This window comes from Callithrix jacchus, chromosome 10 (assembly GCF_049354715.1).
Source record: "Callithrix jacchus isolate 240 chromosome 10, calJac240_pri, whole genome shotgun sequence".
Classification (NCBI taxonomy): domain Eukaryota; kingdom Metazoa; phylum Chordata; class Mammalia; order Primates; family Cebidae; genus Callithrix; species Callithrix jacchus.
Genome location: NC_133511.1, coordinates 29,902,363 through 29,925,338, shown reverse-complemented (window position 1 = coordinate 29,925,338; position 22,976 = coordinate 29,902,363). Strand labels below are relative to the sequence as shown.

The window sequence follows — 22,976 nt, the reverse complement described above, 5'->3', positions numbered from 1 at the left end:
TGTGATACTCCCCTCAAAAATGAATAAACCAAAAGGGTCACAAACACAAATTGCCAAGCATTCTAAAGAACTGAGCTTTGTGCAGTGGCGGTATCATAGCCAATGAGGTTTATCTGAGACACGATTATCGCCGACTGAAAACTTTCCTATTAAGGAAATGGCCTGTAGTTTTTAAAAAAATCAGTGTCATAAAGGGCAAGGAAATACGCAACATGTGATGTCAAATTAGAACCTGGATGTTATTAGAACAACAGGTGAAACCTAAGTAGGGTCTGTAGATTAGATATTGGATCAACCAGATATTGTCTACAAAATCCTGATTTCTGATGATTATACATACTATGGTTACACACGAGAATTTCCTTTTCTAAAAAAAAATACACGCTGTAGTATTAAGGCATAAGGATATACCATGTTTGCCTTCTTGCCAAACGATTCAAAAAAACAACAAAGAAAAACTTGAGTATGTGTGTGAGGGGTGGTAGGAAGGGAGAATAAGATTTTTTACCACATTAATTAAAGGTTAACAGTTGGAAAATCTGAAATCTGGGTGAAGGACATACAGAGGAACTCTGTGCCATTTCTGTAACTATTTTGTAAATTTGAAATTATTTTTAAACTATTATTTTTTTAGTTTAAAAAAGCAATAGCAACTCTAAAAGATTATCACCAAGGTTTTCTAAGGAGTCTATGGGGGAAAATGGTGGTGGTCACTATTAACTAATAATGTCAGTTTTGCCCAGCTGCTCAAAGTGGAGGTGATAGCCGAAGGGGCAGGGAGACATCAAAATCTAACTGATGATAAGGAAGAACTGCAGTATGCCTTTCCTATTCCCTCCCTTAAACTCCAGTCATGTCATCCCTTATTAGTTTACGCTTAGGCAATTGTGCTTACGTAAAAATACCAATGGATAGCTTTACTGACTGGTTCATAAGTTGTCCAAATGGATGCTGAGGTAAACGTGAATAACTGAAGTAATACCAAAGACTATAATGCTTTATTCAGTAACCACAACGCAAAGAAGGTACCAAATGGATTATGGTTAAACGGTCTTTTATGCATTTCATTGAGGACAATATTATTGTTTGGTTCTGTAACATGCCAAAAAAATTTAAACTTTATCATTTGGGAAATAAAGCAATAAAATAAAATTTCTGTTGTGTACCAACTATGGTAGCATTCTTGTTTTATAATTATTGTAAACAGTATATCCTACATTCTAGGCACTACCATAGTGCTGAGGGGACAAGAAAGACTAAAACAGGGTCGCTGCTTGCAAGGTGTTCACAGCATAGGTGGAGAAAGGTCTATGAACAATCATGGTACATTGTGCTAAGTGCAATGGCAACAGCACAGAAACCTGGACAAATGGATAGAAAATAAGACCAGGAAAGGCTCCCTTTAAAGGAGGCAACCCCTAAGGTAAGCCTTGCAAGAAGAACTTCCCAAGCAAAGTGAGGAGAGGAAAGCCATTCCAAATACTGAGGGCTGGATGTTGCGTGCCCCAGCACCCTGGGGCGGTCAGTGCTGATGAGGCCTAAAGCATGGGGCAGAGTCATAGAGAACAGGGAAGCGTTGAGCAAGGGCCAGATCATGTAGTTTTGAAGGCATGCTAAGGAGTTTCAACATTCTTTAAGATTTTGTGCATGAGAGACATGATTTGGTCTTCACTTTCAATCAGTAGGCAACGGACTGAACAATAGGACTGAGAAACAGCATGGAGGCTGCTCTTGGCCCAGATAAGAAGTGACCACAGGCTGAACTAGGGCAGTGGGAATCTGATGCAGGAAGGGGACACAAGTCAGTGATAACCACATTTTTGACTCATAGCTCCCTGAGTATCTTAGGAATTTTTTCACAGTACTCCTAGGCAAAAACAAAACAAAACAAAACAAAAAAACCTAAAAGTAGTTAGACCCAACAACTTAATAAGTACTTATGTCCTGTCACCTTAGTGCCCACTGGGCCCTGCACACCTCCCCCAACTGCAATCAGACCAAACACCGTCACCCTCATTTCTTTTCCAGTGATTTTCAAAACATATTTGCTTTTTATCACAGGAACAACTAAAAACACAGCTTCACAGAGATATTAAGTCATCAAAAGTTTCTGTGACCCTATCTGTTCCTGAATCACCCAGACCACAAACATGTGAGTATAATTTCAATGTGTCAGGCATAAATGGGTAAAATGAACATATTCCCTGAGCATTTGAAGCAACAACTCTGTTTCTGCATAACAAACTGTTACCGTTTTACTCAAATTGGCTCTGAATGTTGACACCAGCAACACAGTCATGAACACCCTTACCAGCCCCAAACCCTTCGGAATGGCAGGTCCTATGAGTCCTGACCCTGGTACCCTTGACTGTCCACAGGCCACTATAAGTCACTTTTCTTTCTTCTGAAAACTGTAAGAAGTTTGGTCTAACAGTGCAAATGTGTGTGGGATGAAGTAAGGGAAACAGAAGACTCTTCTCCTTGGGCTGCTTTAACACTACTCACCACCATCACCATAAACCACTGATATGAAACAATGTGAGGGCATTAAGTGTGACTGCTCTGTGGAGAGCACCCTTATTCAGTCCCGTGGAAGGATGTCTACAATGGGATTGCAGAGTTATTCATCACAGGGAGAAGGTCAACCACTGAAATTCCAGGCCAGTAAACACCACTAAGAGAAATTCTCCTCAATAAATTCATGCAGCACCCAGCTTAACAGATGTAAGCATTTCACTGTGAGCCAAGAGAAAATTAAATTTTAAAATGGGAGGGGGCTGGCACTTCCTGAAAAGTAACGAAGAACACTCACCAAGACACTTGAAAGGTGTAACAATGTGACTCTTGCACTGCTTTTTGTCCCTCCGGCACCAATTGTCAATACTGACCGGCTGGTTAGCCTCCATCACATTTGTGATCTGTAGTTCTGGATACATCTGTTAAGAAAACAAAAACACACACAATAAATCAATCTGCAGACAGACACACACTTGCAAGTAAGGATGGTGTGTCTAAGTTTACTCAGCCTCCATGCTCATCCTATATACATCTAAAGTTACACACCACTACCTCTGGCTCCAACTGAAGTCATCAAGTAAAAAGATAACTGTATTAGTTTTCTTTTGACAGGTTCGATTTCTGAACACTTCCATGCATTCTCTTTTCAAAAGGAATTTGTATTTAAGGACAAACAAAAGTAGGAAGCTTTTAGCCCAAAACAAATTCATGAGGTGTCAAGTTTGCTTGTAGGGTAGCTGTTAACTTGGTAAGTCTATGAGGCAAGTCTGTGGAAACCTCTGCCAATGAAATTACAGAGTAACTTCACCCTGTATGCTCATCTTGGTAAGAAGTGGTGGCTCACCAGGCGCGATGGCTCATGCCTGTAATCCCAGCACTTTGGGAGGCTGAGGTGGGTGACTCACAAGGTCAAGAGATCGAGACCATCCTGGCCAACTTGGTGAAATCCTGTCTCTACTAAAAATACAAAAATTAGCCAGGCGTGGTCACACACGCCTATGGTCCCAGCTACTCAGGAGGCTGAGGCGGAAGAATAGCTTGAACCCAGGAGGCAGAGGTTGCAGTGAGCCGAGATTGCACCACTGCACTCCAGCCTGACGACAGAGCAAGACTCCATCTTAAGGAAAAAAAAAAAAAAGCAATGGCTCATTCCTATAATCCCAGCACTTTGGGAGGCTGAGGCAGGAGGACTGCTTGGGGCCAGGAGCTCGAGAGTACCCAGGCCAATGAAGCAAGACCCTGCCTCTATCAGAAAAAATAAATCAGTAAGTTATAACACCTCATATCATCTTCTCTTAAACCCATAGCTGAATCAGACTTGAGATGATCATTTATAATACTGGTAGCTTTCTATCAGTAAGTGGAAAACACAAGCTTACACTTGACATGCTTTGTTTTCCATCTTCCAAGACAAGTGGGTGGATGAGAACCAGGCTGCACTTCCATGGTATTTGCCAAGCTTCTGCGGTATCCTTTTCTTAAAGAACTGAGAGCTCACAGAATAGCGGTATTCTTTCCTTAAAGAACTGAGAGCTCACAGAACATGCAGTCGAGAGTTCTCAGTCATACCACACAATTAGAAACAAAATGCTTGGGGCTCTAGTCATGAGCATCTTGGTCTTAGGTCAAAAGGGAAGAATGACAGAATATCTATTTCTGAAGTAGATATCTATTTCTAAGGTAAATAAATTCAAACCTGCCCCAGGAAAAAAGTAGTTTTAACTTACTGGCAACACTCTTACCTCCTGACAGTACTGAAGAACTTCTTCTTTTGCTTCAAAGCAGCTCTTGGTGCCTGTTGGGTCAGGTTCCCATTTCCCAGTCTGAATGTTCACATGCATATTTAACTTCCCACAAAACATTGCAATTTGAGGCTCAGCAACAGCAAATCCTGTTCCAGCATTGGCTGCAAGAGCCTACCAAAGGGGAAAAAATTGCAGGTGTAATCCAAAAAGGCTAACACAGGGGCAACATTCATTCAGTTCTATGTGAGAGAATTCATCTTTTAAAAACCTTCAATATTCGGTCTCACACTTGTAATCCCAGCACTTTAGGAGGCCAAGGCGAGTGGATCACCTGAGGTCAGGAATTCAAGACCAGCCTGGGCAACATGGAGAAATCCCACCTTTACTAAAAGTACAAAATTAGCCAGACGTGGTGGAGCATGCCTGTAATCCCAGCTACTAGGAAGGCTGAGGCAGGAGAATCACTTGAACCAAGGAGGCAGAGGTTGCAGTGAGCCAAGATTGTACTACTGCACTCCAGCCTGGGCAACAAGAGCGAAACTCAAAAAAAAAAAAAAAGTAAGAATTTTATTAAGGCTGGGCAGAGTGGCTCACACCTGTAATCCAAGCACTTTGGGAGGTCAAGGTGGGTAGATCACAGGGTCAAGAGATCGAGACCATCCTGGCCAACATACTAAAAATACAAAAATTAGCTGAGTGTGGTGGCACAAGCCTGTAGTCCCAGCTATTTGGGAGGCTAAGGCAGAAGAATTGCTTGAACCGAGGAGGGGGAGGCTGCAGTAAGCCGAGATCACACCACTGCACTCCAGTCTGGCGACAGAGCAAGAATCAGTCTCAAAAAATAAAAACAAAAAAACTTTCATTATTTACTATTTGTATCTTTGTAAACAAATTATTTTCTCAGGAGCTAGAACAGAATAAAAAGTGACTTTTGGACATATATGATCAAAGTGAAAGGTGAAGGAAAAATCTAACCCTCAATCCCCATATCTGGGATACTTCTAAATTTAGAACATGCAACTCAACTGTAGTGTGTCCTCGTAGAAGCAAATCTACTTTCTATTCCTTTGCACACATCAAATCATGAAAGTAGAGAATTACTAAATTTCCAATATTTTTACTTAATTTACCCACAAAACAAAATTTTATTGAGCAACTACTATTTTGCAAAGCAATATACTAAGTGCTTAGGATTTTTAAGAGTGGGCCAAAAAGTAATAGCCTGCTTTCTTGGGGCTCTAATGCAAGAGTTAAAACTCACAGAAGTGTGATCATATTCCCAAATGTTCTCAGAAGGAAAAGAACAGTGTTGAGAAAGCACACAAAAAAGGAATCTGGGCTGCGTGCAGTGGCTCATGCCTGTAATCCCAGCACTTTGGGAGGCCGAGGCAGGCAGATCATGAGGTTGGGAGTTCGAAACCAACCTGGCCAATATGGCAAAACCCCGTTTCTCCTAAAAATACAAAAATTAGCCGGGCATGGTGGTGGATGCCGGTAATCCCAGCACTCAGGAGGCTGAGTCAGGAGAACTGCTTGAACCCAGAAGGAGAGGTTGCAGTGAGCTGAGACCATATCATTGCACTCCAGCCTGGGTGACAGAGACTCCATCTCAAAAAAAAAAAAAAAAAAAAAAAAAAGGAATCTAACCTAAGTTTGGGTAGGAAGCTGATCAAGGAAACTTCCTAAACAAAATGACACTTGAGTAGCGCTTTAAGCATCCCATATTGAGGCAATGTTGATTGTGAGGCAGAGAGATGGTGGGAGAGGCATGCAGGGACAACAGTCTGTAGAGCAGGAAATGACTTCAGTCCTTATCACTGCAGTGTTGAGAGGTTTTAAGCATAAAGTTACTATTTTCATAACAAAGCTCTGCTGCTTTCTCTGGTTGCGTGGTGAAGAATAGACTGAAAGGAAATGAGTATATGCAGGGAAATCATTCCGGAAGCTGGAGCTGCACATTCCAAGAGAGAAATAATGGTAGCTTGGACTACGGTGGAATGGTGGAGACAGAGAGATTCAAGAGATCACAGAGCCTAAAACAGGCCAAGGTGTGATAACAGGTATGAGGACAGGGAAGAGGAAGATGTCCAGTTTGGCTCTCGTGACTCAATTATGTAATGGTATCATTCACAGACACAGAACACTAAAAGGGATTTCATGAACAATTTTAACTCATGTTGGATAAAAATAATCAATTACTCCAGAAGGTTTGTCTTTGACTCATATCCTTTTCTGTGCAGTCTAACGATTAACAGTTCAGAAACTATAGGTGAGAAGTAACTACGACAGCATGGCTCCTGCAGAGTACCATACATGAGAAAAGCGCGAGCATCTCTCAAGAAACACACCACTATGCATGCTTATAGCCAGAAGTTTTGTAGTTACACCTGATGCAAAACTTCCTTTCAAAAAAAAAAAAAAACAGTTCTTAAAACTTATGGAGGAGCAGGGTTAGATTATATGGTCTACCATGTTGTTCTTTTTAAAAACAGCATAAACATAACATGGTTTTCCTATTAATAAGAAAGGGTAGCTTTGATGATCCCACCTTTTTTTTTTTTTTTTGAGACAGGGTCTTATTCTGTCACCCCGGTGGAGTGCAGTGGAGCTATCTTGGCTCAAGTCATCCTCCAGCCTTAAACTCCTGAGTAGCTGGGACCACTGGCATGCACCATCACACCCAGTATATACATATTTTTTTTGGTAGAGATAGGGTCTCATTATCTTGACCAGGCTGGTCTCAAACTCTTGGGCTCAAGTGATCCTTCAGCCTTAGCCTCCCAAAGGACAGGGATCATAAGCATGAGATACCACGCCTGGCTGACTTTTAAAGTATATGGAAAATGTATGCTTTTCTAGGAAACTTTCATTTATTTATGCTGATGAACTACACAGACATGAAAAATCCTTCTAATCAGGAACTTAAATTTGATTCTGAAATATATTATGGTCTTTTTCCAGGACCAATTTACCATCTGACATACGTTTTGCTTCAAAGTTTATTAAAATGAACATGCTTTCTACTATAAGAGATGGAAGTACCAACCTTTGTTGGATAGCTGGGAGAAAGCTAATTTGGAATTAAAATGTTGCCAATATCTATCAGGGCTGAAAAACACTTCAATTAAACCCAACAATTAGTACCTTTATAGAATTGACTATACCCTGCTGGGATGAATACTCATTTATTAAAGTAGAAGGCCCTATGCCTTAAGTAAGAATGCAAGAAGCTACAGACCAATGTTGAGTTCCTGCTTCCCCCAACGAAGGAAAAAACATCTAAAGATACCTGTAGAAAGGAACACACACTTATTCATAGGTAAGACTCTAGTGGGGTTTAATTCAAACAAATCATTAAAATGTATAAAAAATATACAAGACAGATGTGCTTAGTTTTCACACTTAGTTCAAGATGCGTACCAAGCCAGGCATGGTGGCTCACCCCTGTAATCCCAGCATTTTGGGAGGTTGAGGCAGGTGGATACCTGATGTCAGGAGTTCGAGACCAGCCTGGCCAACATGGTGAAACCCTGTCTCTACTAAAAATATTAAAAACTAGCTGGGCATGGTGGCACACGCCTATGGTCCTAGCTACTTGGGAGGCTAAGGTACCAGAATCGCCTGAACCCAAGAGGCAGTGGTTGCAGTGAGCCGAGATTGCACCACTGCACTCCAGACCGGGCAACAGATAATCTGCCTCAAAAAAAAAGATGTGTACCAAAAGGCCCGTTTTTTTGTAATCTAAGGATTATGGCTAGAAACTTGGATCGTATCTGGAGAAATATGGAGATATCCAAAGATAAAGGTAAGGAAACCCCAGGGATATTTTTGTGTACTGAAACCAGTGCTCTCACCCAAATTCTCTGTTTCTCACTTCAAAAGCTCAGATAGAATTAAATGAGGAAAATCCAAGAACATATGATAAATATGTATATGAAAAACAATCTACAGGTCAGAAGAAATGTGTTTCCTAAATCTGCTATGAATGAACTTCTTTAGTTAAATATGAAAGCTTCTGAACAGTGTTTCCTAGATTCTATCTATGGCCTTCTATATTTTAACATTAAAGGCAGCTACTAAACAAATCAGATTTCAGGTAGTACCTAACCTTTCAGCAGTTCAGCCTGTAGAAGGAGAAACTATTTACTCCTTAAATTCTAAAAATGAATACAGTTAAGAAACAGTAATTAGTTACATGAGGTCACCCAAGCCACAGCGTGAAATGGTCCATTTCATCGTAAGAAGCCATTTATCAGCACCCAAGATTGTTCCACATGTTACTCATTATGGTTGTTGGCTAAAAGACCACAAGAGTTCCAACTGTATAAACGTTCAGTTTATGGGTCAACCGCTAAGGTCAACACATCAGTGGTAAGTGCATTTGAGCTCTGTGCTGAGACGGTCAGTACTATCTTCCCTAAAGAGAATCTAAAATACCGGAGGTTCAAGCAACAGGAAGACGCAGCTAAGCACCAACAGATCCTCACATCAGTTACCACCAAGAAAAAGCAGAGAAACTGGAATCAATCCAGACAGCTAATATGCTGTAGTGATTCACTTTTGAGTTCAGAAAGATTAATCCTTGTGGTCATAAGAGACTCTCAAGAAGATATCATCTGAAATATAAAAAGCCTCTGTGGACCACGTCTATGGAGTCAACTAATCAAACATGCCCCAACCCTACCTGGAGTACGAGAGGCCAATTTTTTCTGTAATGTTTGTACTTCTACCTTGAAAATGCCTTTATTTAATGTGTTCTCCATTTCCTTATGCACAGACTGTGCCTTGATCCATTACATCAACATATAAATCAATCTGTTTCCTAATTAAACATGTTACAAATGGGATTTTGCTGCCAAGTCAGCACTTCTGATATCCTATAAACCTGGAACCCTCTACCAAAAAAATGAATGCCCCATGCGTTGGCACTTAAGCCAGTCCTTGTGATCTATGCACACTGCAGCACATTTATGGCTTTGAAAACAAATTGCATCAACTGCTTCCCTAGCCCAGCACTTCCATTTTACTTAATAATTCATTCTTAGTAAGAAATCCCATTTCATTAATTTGGCTTGGGGAACAAGTTTAGCTATCCAACGACAGAAATTCAACTTGGTAAAAAGTGCTTCTAGTAACTTGGTCGAAAATCTGAAATGGCTTAAATAAATAAGTAAATCTCAATAAACCTAAATCTCAACCTACTTTAAATAAGGGTCTTTAATCACTTCAAGTGATGCAACTCCTGGGCCCATCTAAGCCTACCTCGCTTCACAAAGCCCTTAGGACCAGGCAGTCCTCCCACCACTCCATAGCAAATGTGCACAGCCAGTTATCTCTGTCCTCATTGAAGCTACTACCCCAGGATCAAATCTGGCTCCAGGGCCTGTAAAGGTGCCTACCATAGAGGGAGTATCTTCCCAAGAGCACAGTTTGATCCTACTAATGGGAGAATCAGGTCTCTTTGAACGGGAAGGCTTTATAAGACACACAGTATTAAAGTTTCGCCCTACAAAGACAAGGTAACACAGTTCTAGTTCTAACAAATGTGGAATGAAGCAGGCCTTTGAGGCATCTAGTTACCACTCACAAGCTACTGATAGTGAAAGGTATGATGTGCTTGCTCAAAAACCTTTAAGAAAAAGTTGGTAAAAGGACCATCTATTAAAAGATATGAAGATCCTACATATTATTTTCATTCGTATTTGTTCAAGTGCTGAGGTACTACCTCAAGATTCACAAATTAAAACAACTTAATGCCCAGTCCCTTTGGTTTTTTTCTGGTTCCCCATTACAAATCTTCACCGAACTGAAGATTTACTAAACTGAACAAAGTGAAAAAAAAAAAAAATCCTGTTCTTAGTATCCTTTCTCCCCCAAGGTTATCTCCCCCAAGATATTAGCTACAAAAGGGAAGACAATTACTTTAGAGCAAAGATACCCATCAGACACCCACATTAACCTCACCCACAATGAGCCATTTGAAGGTGCTGATCAGGAAAGGCTGGGGACTGCAACAGATCTGAGAAAACTAAGCAGAAATGACAAGTAAATACAATGCGGGAGCCTAGACAGGATCCTGGAACAGGAAAAGGACATCAGTGGAAAACTGCAGCAATTATTTGAATAAGGTCTGTAAGTCAGTTAATAGTGCTGTGCCAGTGCAAACCTCCTGGTTTTGATCACTGCATTACGAGTTACATAAGATGTCAACATTAAGGGAAGCAGAGTTACTGTATAGGGGAATTCTTGTAGTATTTCTGCAACTATTTTTTAAGTCTAAAAACTGCTCAAAATACAGTGTTTTTGTTTTAAATTCTGTTCATTACATGCCTAGTTTTCAATCTAGAATGCATTGTTTCAATATTGTCTAATCTGTCAAAAAGAGAAGACACAATTTGAGGTAGAGCAGCCAGTAAGTAAAATCAGAACAGACTTAATACCTGAAAAGTGTATTCATTACTCTAAACACATGGGCACACATCCTGATGCAATAAAACCCCATGTGTACACATATTAAATTCTATTCCTCTGCAATTGAAAGACTACTACGATTCTGACCCAGAGCCTAATGTGTAAGGAATGCCACATTTTTTACTGTCCAAACAGTGACCAGAGCTTGTACAGTTTGAAACCTTTAGAGTATCTTTTTGAGCAGCAGAGAAGTGAAGCTTCAAACCGCTATGTAATAAAATAGCAGGATTCTTGTTACGCATTTTCTTGTTTTATAGCAGTAAAATGAGAAAACCTGTTCTTGAAAGAGTTTGCATTACATGAATAGAAAATTCTTGTTCTTTTTATTTTTTTAACTTTTAAACTTAATTATAATTACAAACTGGTGAACTGGGTGTAGGGGGAAAACTCTAAGTGTAAAAAGCCATTATTCTTATAGTGACATATTCCAGCTGTTAGGTATTAATTTCATAGGCAGTAATTTATACAAATAATCCCAGCTTTTATTAGAGCTTTAAATATTAAAGTATAAATGAGGTATCACTTCCAAGACTGAAAATGGTTTAGGCTGTCTCCAAGGCTTTTTATGGAAACATGGTAATTTGTTCATCTGGATTACAGTGGTAAGGAGCCAAGCACCATGATTTCATAGAGGTCTGCCTTTCAGCATGTGTCGCTGAGATGAGAGCTGAGAGTCTTTTATAGGGGAAGTTATTGAAAATATACAAATACATAAAATACTTCCATGTTAAAAAAAAATGCAGAACAGTGTTTACACAACTGAAATTCTCAAATGAGTATGTTCTTCATCAGTCCCTGTGTTTTTTTTTCTGATTGCCCATTATAAAACAGGAAGTCTCAGAAACTTATTCCCGGGAGTATGGAGACCCCTCAGCCAACCATTACTCTTTTACTATTGCACTACAGACCTGGGAGAAAGACTAAGAGTGTGGCTTTAAGACGCAGACACACAGTGACTGAGTTCTACCTCCATCACTGATTGGCTGTGCCAACTCTGGCAGGTCACCTAGCCTCCCTGGGCCTCAGTTTCATCATTTATAAGGTAATGACTATAATAGTTAACTACGTATCAGTGCTGCTTTGATGTTTAAAGGAGTTAATACATATTGTTTGAAAAGTGCTTGTCACATAGAAGTGCTCTTCAAGCATTGGTAGCTATTATCATTACCAGGTTTTAATTTTTAATCTACTAAACAGGGTTTTGTAGATTGTCACAGAGTAAGCACTCAGCCGTTAGCATCACTATCATAAGGCTGGCTCTTTCCACTCTGCAGCTGTAATTACACAGAACTGGGGCTTGAACCCAAGGCACACAAGGAAAGAGGCCACAAAGGCCCTACATGACTGACCATCCTTCCCAAATCCAGGATTCCATGAAATGGGTTTAAAGGAGAGCACATTCCTTCTTTACCCTTTAACTATGGATATGCAGAAAGCAGGTTGCATTAATGCTTCATATTTTGTGGCAATTCAGTCACCACATGTTTAGATGAATGATTTAATACAGTCCTACCATTTAAAAGAAAATTCCCAAGAGGTGCTGACTTCCTGGCTCTGGCCCAGCCTCTGGGACTTGGAAGTGAGTTCAAAATGAATCTGCAGTTACTAACAAGACATTTCTGTGATCAAAAGAGCACTACGTAAATTTACTTCTATACATTGAATTTCTTGATGGACATTCTGCTTCCTAGCTATGTAACCTCATGGAAGTTATTTAATCTCTCTCAAACTGAGTATTCATGTTTGTGCAACATAAATATAGAGTGCTACTCAAAGTTTAGTTATTACAACGAGACACACACAAGATTAACTTTGTTTGTTTCACACTGTAACAGAAAGAACTCTTATTTTCCTAAAACTGCCCATGCACAAGAAACATGGGCTTCCTCACTAAGTCAGAATTCACTATGACTCCAAAGCAAAGCAGACATTTGTCATACTTTGCAAGGCATGCTAACTGCAGAGGTCGGGAAGGCAGGAGGCCACAGAATTAATATAAGATGATCTAAACGGTGTGAACTTGGGCTTAACATTTGAACTCACTGGCCAGTATTACTTAGGCAGTTATTTATTAAGAGTGTGCTGACCAGCACGTGCAGGGCTTGGGGGAGTGCAGAGGGATATGTTTCCTAAATCTTAAAAGGGTGAAATGATTTCAAGAAACAAACACTCAGAAGTACTACTGATGAAATATTAATAATGAAATGTTTATTCTAATTCATTCTTATTGATTCAGATGTCAGAAATAATACAAATGATGAAGAGTTTTCTGTAGAACTATCCCAGCACAAACCTGGCAATACTCTCAGAAATTATAAGCTTCCTCTGGCTCACCTGGTACTCTATGATATATACTTTGTTTTTATATGCATTAAGTCAGTCATCAAAAATCAGGTAATTTTAAGCATAGTTTGAGTATTTCATATACTGGTAAAAAAACTACATTTCTTTTTAAAATATTCCATTTTTCTGACCAACAATTTCACTAAACACTCGAATTAGTGATTTTACCAAGGTTAAGTTGCAACTATCCAACATGCCAACTTGGCTGAAATACTGTAACTGACTCCAAGAGGTTAAAACCACAAACATGTATAACCAATGTCAGAGATCTGAAATTGACTTCACGAGATCTCTTTTCCTTTAATGTATCTGGGAAAAAAATAAGAAAACAAATCCATGCCACTCAAACATCCATGTTTTAATACATATGATTTTTGCCAGTGTTTTAAAGCAGGGGGTGATCTCCAACATCCATTAGGGGGCTAACAGGGTCTGCAAAATGTTTTCAGTGGCCCCCTGAAAAATGAGAAACCTAAGCTAGGTCTAGTGTGTATATGTTGTGCACGCATCGATGTGTAAGGGTACAGAACTGCTGTCCTTGCTTAAGAATAGCTATTCTGGCCAGGAGTGGTGGCTCACGCCTGTAATCCCAGCACTTTGGGAGGCCGAGGAGGGCGGATCACAAGGTCAGGAGTTAGAGACCAGCCTAACACAGTGAAACTCTGTCTCTACTAAAAATATATAAATCAGCCCAGCGTGGTGGCACATGCCTATAGTCCCAGCTACTCAGGAGGCTGAGGCAGAACTGCTTGAACCCAGGAGGCGGAGGTTGCAGTGGGCCAAGAGTGCGCCATAGCATTCCAACCTGGGAGACAGGGTGAGACTCAGTCTCAAAAAAAAAAAAGGAAAAAAAATAACTGTCCTGAATTCTAATATCATATTCTACCTTTTGTTATTAAAACAGTTTCATAAAATGATGGCAACAATAAACAAGTAGCTGCTTTTAAAAAATCATTCTTCTGTAATATTTATCAAGAACAACCTCATCTATTTAAAACATTTTTCTTAGTTCTATTATTCCATAAAATCCAAATATTGGAAATCAAAGGCTTACGTTTTTCTTGCGGGGGGGTTTTTTTTTTTTTTTTTTGGTTGCTGTTTTTTAATTTTTTTCAGACAGCGTCTCAACGATGTTCCCCAGGCTCACTGCAGCCTCAACCTCCCAGGCTCAAGTGATCCACCCGCCTCAGGCCCCGAAGAAGTAAGGCACTACAGTCACACACCACCACACTCAGCTAATTAAACAAAATTTTTTTGTAGAGGTGGGATCCCACTATATTGCCCAGGCTGGTCTTGTACTCCCAGCCTCAAACAATCCGCCTCCTTGGCCTCCCAAAGTGTTAGGATTACAGGCGTGAGTCACCAAACCTGGCCCTTTAATTTCTAAGGTTCTGTTATGTTGAAAGGCATGAAATTCTTGGATGAATAATCCATATATCTGCTTGTAACAAAAAAAAAACAAAAAACAAAAAACGGCAATTTGCCCAAATGATTTTCACAGGGCAGGGAGAGAGAAATTTTACATTTTAAATACTAATTTCTACACAGTTATTCTGCTAAACATTTTATTAGGTGCAAGCAACATTCAGGTATCGATCTGGATATAACAAATCAATTTAACTTCAAATGCCCATTAAAACTGTGAAAATAACAAAAATATAAAAGTGCTCTACCCTTTCCAAAATCAAAGCAAGTTAAGACATCTTTCCTGTGACTTATGTGGCATTTAAATTTAAAAGTAAATCAGACTGTATTACCAGCTTACAGCAGATCTACTTGCAGACAATAATTCTTCCTGTCTTGGATCCATGCCCATGTGCATTATTGTAATTATCAACAATTTAAAAAAATAAAGTAATAAAGCAAGTATGAGCCACCAGTCAGTATGTTTACCACTTGCTGCACTGGCCATTAATTAACCTTCTGGGGATCAAACCACCTAACTACTAAATAAAGGCATAAAGGACAGCAGGAAATGCTAATTTCAAGTAAAAAGAATAAAAGGTATGTAAATGTGCATGTAAGCGCACATGAACACACACCTATATGGTGTAAAGTCCAATAGCACCTTTCTTTGGTACTTTTTAGAGACAGGATCTTGCTCTGTCACTCAAGCTGGAGTGCAGTGGTGCAATCACAGCTGACTATAACCTTGAATTTCTGGGCTCAAGTGATCCCCCTGCCTGAGCCTCCCGAGGAGCTAGGACTACAGGTGTGCACCAACACAACTGGCTGGTTTTTAACTGTTTTGTAGAGATGAGGTCTTGCTATTGCCCAGGCTGGTCTCAAACTCCAAGCCTCATGCAATTTTTTAGCCTCGGCCTTCCAAGGTATTGGGAGATTTCAAGGATGAATCACAGTGCCCAGCCCCAACAGCACTTTTGTACTACCAGGATCCATTCACCACCCAGCACTCTGTATCACCTCAAGGCAGAAGACACTGCCCTTCTGTTCCAGAGAATTCAGAGTGACTAGTATGGCCTGCAAGGCCCACCATGGTGCAGCCCCTGCCACGCTCCAGCATCCCTCCAGGCCAGCACCACCCTTGATGTCACAAGCCAGGGTCTGTCTCACCTCAAGGCCAACTGTCTGCTCTTGAGAATGACTGTCCTGAATTGTAATGAACTCCTAGAACTCCCTGCCCCTGCTGTTTCCTAAGCAAGTGTGATGGTCTCACCCTCAGGACTCTGCTCAAAGTGGCATTCCATGGAAGGCCTTCTCCTCCAACCCATTTCTCTTTCTCAAGCAGTATGAAATGACCTTGCTCACTGATCTGCAGTGACCATCTCCCATCACTAGAATTTAAGTACTTCTTTATTTCCACTGTCATTATTATATTTAGAGAAAGGGTCTCCTCTGTTGCCCAAACTGAGTGCAGTGGTATGATCATAGCTCACTGCAGTCTCGAACTCCTGTGCTCAAGCAATCCTCCAGCCTCAGCCTCCCTAGTAGTTGGAATTACAGACATGCACCACCACACCCAGCTAATTTTCACTTCTTTTTTGTAGAGACAAAACATCACTTGTCTCAGGCAATCCTTTCACATCACCCTCCCAAAATGCTGGGACTACAGGTGTGAGCCACCACACCTGGTCTATTTACATTATTATAACATAAAAGCATACTGTGATTACAATTCTTTTCTAGGCTTCTATTTCCCCATTAGAGTAAGCAACTACATCTTCTTTTACTTGTTTGGTTTCACAAGCATTGACCACTAATTCTTCCTGAAATTGTCAGAAAAGTCAGTAAAACTCCCTTCAGTGAAGTCAGACACACTGACCCATTGGTTTCACTCGCTTCTTTCTAGAACTCATCCCTCCTCCGGCCCTCCATTTCCCTGCTTCATCTGGACCAATTATTCTTTCTGCCTCAACACAGCTCTCATGAGTCCTAAAAATTCCTTCCCCTTTCTTTGTTTTTGACTCAGTACTTTCCTCTTTCTCAACTTCCAGTTTTAGTGGCTCACAGTGCTCCATAGCTTCCTGAGAAAGCGTATGTGAATGAAAAATTTCAAACATGACAGATCCCAAAAAGGTTTTTATTTTATGTGCACATCTTGTCAATAATTTGGATGAGCACTAAATTACAGGCTGGAAATAATTTCCCTCAGATTTTTAGGTCTTCTAGCTTTCAGCACTGCTATTGATAAATCTAAAGCCAATCTTCCTAATACTCTGTGCAAGTCTGGGTTTTTTTTTTTAACATAGAAGTAAATTCTGGTGGGGTGTGATGGCTCACGCCTATAATCCCAGCACTTTGGAAGACCAAGGCAAGATCATTTGAGGTCAGGAGTTCAAGACCAGCCTGGCCAAAATGGTGAAACTCCATCTTTACCAAAAATACAAAAATTAGGCTGGGTACGGCATGGTGGCTCATACCTATAATCCCAGCACTTTGGGAGGCCAAGTCAGATGGATCACTTGAGGTCGGGAGTTAGAAGCCAGGCTGAGAAAATCCATCTCTACTAAAAATACAAAATTAGCTGGATGTGGTGGTACATGCCTGTAATCGCAGCTACCTGGGAGGCTGAGGAGGAGAACTGCTTGAAACCGGGAGATGGAATTTGTGGTGAGCTGAGATCATACCAGTGCACTCCAGCCTGGGCAACAGTGAGACTTTGTCTCCAAAAAAAAAAAAAAAAGTTCCAAGATTTTCTCAATCTCTGGTATTCTGAAATTTCAACCTAACATGCCTTGGTGTGGTCTTTTCATCATTGACCAGCCTGAGTTCTCAGTGGCCCAGTTGGCCTGGACACACAGGGTCCTCCTGTGTTTCTGCTATTCTCTTTCTGAATTTCTCATTAATTATACCTTGGATCTCCTAGATGACCCTCTACTTATCTTTTCTAGTTTCTTTTTGTTTTCTCCTTTCATTCTATTGGGGTCTTAAAGTTCTGCTTCCACATTTCTAATTTCCAAGAATGCTTTGTTATCTGAACGTCTTTAAATTTCAAACAATTATTTCATAGATGTAATGCCCCCTCTTCTCTCCTTTGAGGTAAGAAGTTGTCTTATCTACTCCTTGCATTACTTTTACGTTGCTTTTACTTCCTGTTTTGTGCTTGTACATGTTCAAGGTGTTCCTGAAGTCTTAGTTTCATCTATATCCCTGGGGCCTCAGCATGTCTTCAGAAGCCCTGATGCTTTCCATCTCTCATCCGAGTTCGCTCTGCAAATCAGGTTGCTCTTAGCGGGCTCTTCCCAGCTGAGATTAGGTCTCAGCCTTTTCTGATTTGCTGGCTCAGTCTGTTTTCCATCTTCAAGATTTCATAGGCATCTCTCCCTTCCTGTTCTTTGTTAGTTTATTCATACTTTAACTGTATTGAAAACTAAGTGGCATTCTACCATCAAGACAGAGCTACAACAACTAGAATACTTCACCAGCATCTTTTGAGGTGCAACAATTCAAAAGCTACAACAAATATACTGGGAAACTAGAGATAGGAAAGTATTCTCAAGATCATAAGCTTTTATTTCTGACTGTCATAAACATAACTTTGGAGAAAGTAAAGTTCTGACCCTTTATTCAAAGATCATTTCACTTGATTATTATGTCAGAGTCAACACAGTAGTCACTGGGTCTTACAGGTTGAATATGGCCTCAAGTTTCATTTACTGAAATCCTAGCCCCAAATACCTCCAAATGTGACTTTATTTGGATATATAGTCACTGCTGATGTAATTGGGAAAAGGTCATACTGGAGAGGGGTGGGCCCTTAATCCAGTATGACGGGTATCCTTCTGAGAAGGGGAAATGACAGACATGCATGCACACAGATGAAGCGGCACATGAAGACTGGAGTCATGCTGCCAAAAGCCAAAAGTGAGGCCTGGAAAAGACTCTTCATTAGTGCCTTGCGAAGGAGCCCAATCCTGTCAACACCTTGCCCTGGAACTTACTTCCAGAAAAGTGAGACAATAAATTTCTGTTGCTTAACTCACTCAATTTGTGGCATCTTTGTTACGGGAGCTCTAGCAAACAAATACACTGGGTAAACAAGTCTCAGCATGTGTATTTAGGGAGCATATGTACTCTGAGAGACAGGAACCAGATGTAGAGAAACAGGATTACAGTGTAAGGTGCATGCTGTGAATGCGAACTGAGGACGTGGAGATAGTGAGCACGCTGCAACTGAGAAGAGCTGTAACAGAGGCATGCACAGACTTGGCACAGGAGAGTGACAGCTATGGGGGAAGAGGGGCTGAGCCTTCAGAACTCTTCCCCAAGGAAATGTGCTTGGGCTCCCTTCCAGGGTGCACATGACCCTGCTATGCATACTTTAGAGGGTAGGAAACTGTGATCAGGGAAGATTAAGTATAGACAGGAGGCTAGTTAGGAAGCCACTGCATTCATCCAGGCAAAAGATGATGAACAACAGCAGGAGCAGTGTGAACAGGAAAGGAACAGACGAGAAATATTTAGACAGGGAACATGAAGGGTCGGAATGATTCCAGCTTTCAAATTCTGACCAATGGGAAAATGGCAAGGCTAACAGCCAAAGAAATTGAAGGGGGATGGTAGGGAGGGAACTGGGGATTGGAGACAGATAAACTTCAGTTTTGAGTGCATCATACTAGAAGGACTCACAGCTTATCAAGTGCTGCATTTTTGTCCACCAGACAAAAATAGAGGATGGGTGTTCCAGAGGGTAATCTGAGCTGGAATTACGGATTTTCTATTCATTACCGGGCTGGAAGAATTTTAAGTCGAGATTAGGCAGGACCACCTGGGAAGACTGTGCATTGTGGGAAAAAAAGAAGGCAGTCCCTATATTCTACAGGAACATTATTAATATCAGTTGGAAGTCTATTTCTGAATAAACATGAAAAGGGAAAAAAAAGGACACAAATGTTGTTAAAAACTTAAGTATCTCAGTTATAAAAGTCCTTGTGGAGTGTTTTCTTCATGGTTTAGGCTACCTGAGGTCTCAAAACTTAAAGTTGGTGAAGTAGAGAGAGACAACATTTGCTTTTCCTGGGAAACTTCTCTGGAACAAGCATGAGTATTTGGTGTTGCTCTAAGAACCTTATTATTTCCTTCCAGTATATATGCCTACATGACTCTCATTGCTAATTCATCGTACATGAAGGCCTCAATCATGTCAAGGATGAAGTCAGAGATTTCCCAAAGATAAAATCTTCAGAGATCTCTTACTCCCAATTTCAGCTAACTTCCTAGAAAACTCCATGATTCCTTACCAGTGCTGACAGCCTCCCTCCCACTGCCCTCCAACAATCAAACCATCCTTTCCTTGTCCTAAAAGTTCCTTCCTTTGATGACTTACAGATATCGCCCAGACCAAGTTTAACCAATTATGCCGAGAGACTGGGGTAATTTTGGGGCCATCTGAATTCGAGTTACAATAATATGCCTCATGCATCCACATTCTGTGACAAGTTCAGCTTCTTGACAGTACACATACACAGACACTACATATAAAAACTGCTTGGCTGGGAGCTTATCAGGCTTGAGTCTGTGCTCTGTATTTAATCTTTTAAAAGCAATACTCAAAATATTACAATCTGATTTTAATCTGTTCTGAATACTATTCCTATTGTTTAAAAACAAAACTAACCAACATTCAGTATCAATGACTTGTATCAATTCACAAGATTAATCTTTCAAAACAGCAGGATACTTTGTTAATGTAGGTCCTGAGGAAGCTAATCAAGCCCCAAATAATCATTCTTCTAATAGCTGCTGTGGGGGTGGGGAGAAGTGGCTAGACAGAAAAACATTCTATAGTCTTCCACAGAAATCCTCTTCAGAAGAAGGTAAGGGGCAGGGTCACAGGATTCTGCTATAAAATGTGGTTTTTGGTTCTCTTGAAATCTGTCATGTTAAATATTTACTATGAAAGATCATTTCAAACCAACGTTCTCTTTTCCTCCTTTTCAACAGAGACTGAAAACTCAACTGCCTCTACATCCCAGACAGGGAACGAGGGGTAGAGGGTAAGACAAAAATGGAGACCCACACTCAGCCCCCTCAGGGAGACCACAAGCTCTCTTCACCAACTGAAGTTGGGCTGCTGCTTTCTTTAAAACCGGAGTGGAATTTTTATATTAAAACCCATGCTATTTGGAAATGTATATATTTACTTTGAATTTAAGAAACAAGGAGGGTCAACACAGTAAGGGCCAAATGAAACACAAGGACAGGCCACATTCTGCCTGCAGGCTGCAGGTCTTCAACCGCCACTTTAGTTTATGTAGTAGGTATCACAGTGAGGAGGCTGATGACAGTTACTCTAAAAGAATAAAATTCACCAAACACATGCAAAAGCCATAGTGTAAACTAAAATTAATTGTATTCTGTTAGTTACAAACTTATCATAATTAACTTTAAAGATCTATGGCATATGAGGGTTAGAAGACTTAATATTGTTAAGATGACAAGACTACCTATAAAACAATCTACAGATTCAATGCAATACGCAATAGCCCAACAGCTTTTTTTTCCAGAAACAGAAAAATCGATCTTAAAGTTCATATGAAATCTCACAATCTTGAGAAAAAACAAGACTCATACTTCCTGACTTCAAGACTTAGTACAAAGCCACAATAATCAGTGTGATACTGGCATAAAGACAGACATTTGGAATAGAGAGTCCAGAAATAAACCCTCACATGTATGGTCAATTGATCTGCCAGGACAATTCAATGGGGAAAGGACAGTCTCTGCAACCAATGTTGCAGGGAAACTGGATAGCAAGCTGCAGAAGAGTGAAGCTGGAACCTTACTTTAACCATTTACAAAACCAAACTCAAAATGGATCAAAGACCTAAGCTTAAGAGCTAAAACTATAAAACTCTTAGAAGATGACTTAGGAGAAAAGCTTCATAACATTACATTTCACAATGATTTCTTAAAAATGACACCAAAACTACAGGCAACAAAAGAAAAACTAGATAAACTAGAATTCATCAAAGTTAAAAATTTTGTGCATCAAAGGATACTATCAAGAGAGTGAAATCACAAACAGCACAATAAGAGAAAACATCTACAAATCACATATCTAACTAACATCCAAAATATATAAGGAACTCCTAAAACTCAATAGCAACAAAACAGTCCAATTCAAAAATGGGAAAAAGACTAGAACATTTTTCCAAAGATATATAAATGGTCAACATGAAAAGATATTCAACATCACTAAGTTAGAAGAGAAATGCAAATAAAAACAGTAAGATACTGCTCCATGCCCATTAGGATGGTTATTTGAAAAAAGTAAATATCTGTTGGCAAGGATGTAGAGAAATTGGAACCCTTGTCCACTGTCAGTGAGAATATAGAACAGTACAGTCACTGTATCACTGTGGAAAAACAATTTGGCAATTACTCAAAAATTTAAACACAGAATACTGTATGATCCAGCAATTTCACTTCTTAGTAAATATCCAAGAGAACTGAAAGCAGGGACTCACACAGATACATGTACACCAATTTTCATAGCAGCACTGTTTACAGGAACAAAATGGTAGAAACATCCCACAAGTGTCCATCAACAGATGAATATGCGGTATATATGCACAATGGAATATTACTCAGTCTCAAAAAGAAATGAAATTCTGATGCAAAAGCCCTTGAAAATATTATGCTAAATAAAATATGCCAAACTCAAAAGGACATGTTTTATGATTTCACTTACTTAAGTCCTAGAATAGGCAAATTCATAGAGAGGTTACCAGGGACTGGGGGATCGAGGGGAATAGAAAGTTAGTGTCTAATGGGCACAGGGTTTCTGTTTGGCTGAAAAAGTAGTGGAATGAACAGTGAGGATGATGCACAACACTGTGGATGTCCTTAATGCCACCGAATTGTACACTTTAAAGTAGTTAAAATTAAAGTGTTTCTTCTTCAATATTTTGGAAGACGATGAGAAGAACTGGTGTCAATTCTTTAATGTTTAGTACAATTGCCCAGTGAAGCCATCTGGTCCTGAGCTTTTCTTAGTTGGAAGTTTTGTTTTTTTTTCTTTTGAGATGGAGTCTCGCTGTTGCCCAGACTGGGGTTCAGTGGCACCATCTTAGCTCACTGTAACCTCTGCCTCCCAGGTTCAAGCAATTCTTCTGCCTCAGCCTCCTGAGTAGCTGGGATTACACGCACGTGCCACCATGCCTGGCTAATTTTTTTGTATTTTTAGAAGAGACAGGATTTTGTCATGTTGTTAAGGATGGTCTCAAACTCCTGACCTCAGGTGATCCACCCACCTCGGCCTCCCAAAGTGCTGGGATTATAGGCATAAGTCACTGCACTCCGCCTGTTGGGAGGTTTTTGATTACTGACTCAATCTTCATTGTTATTGGTCTGCTCAAATTTTCTATTTCTTCATGATTCAGTCTTGGTAGTTTGTATGTTTCTAGAAATTTAACAATTTCTTCTGGGTTATCCAAT

The 22,976-nt window shown here is 40.1% G+C and overlaps 1 protein-coding gene and 1 pseudogene across 4 annotated transcripts in view; one reads left to right on the top strand and one right to left on the bottom strand.

The window, feature by feature from the left end:
* Positions 1-22,976, bottom strand: part of APLP2 (amyloid beta precursor like protein 2) — a 71,743-nt gene that overhangs the window by 32,075 nt on the left and 16,692 nt on the right. For all 4 annotated transcript variants that reach the window (XM_002754583.6, XM_009007115.4, XM_009007116.4 and 1 more), the window contains exons 2-3: positions 4,260-4,433; positions 2,813-2,936 (exon numbers count right to left, since the gene is read on the bottom strand). In XM_002754583.6, the coding sequence (XP_002754629.3) occupies positions 2,813-2,936; positions 4,260-4,433 (298 nt within the window). The remainder of the gene's footprint in view (positions 1-2,812; positions 2,937-4,259; positions 4,434-22,976) is intronic.
* Positions 74-193, top strand: LOC118145876 (U4 spliceosomal RNA; annotated as a pseudogene).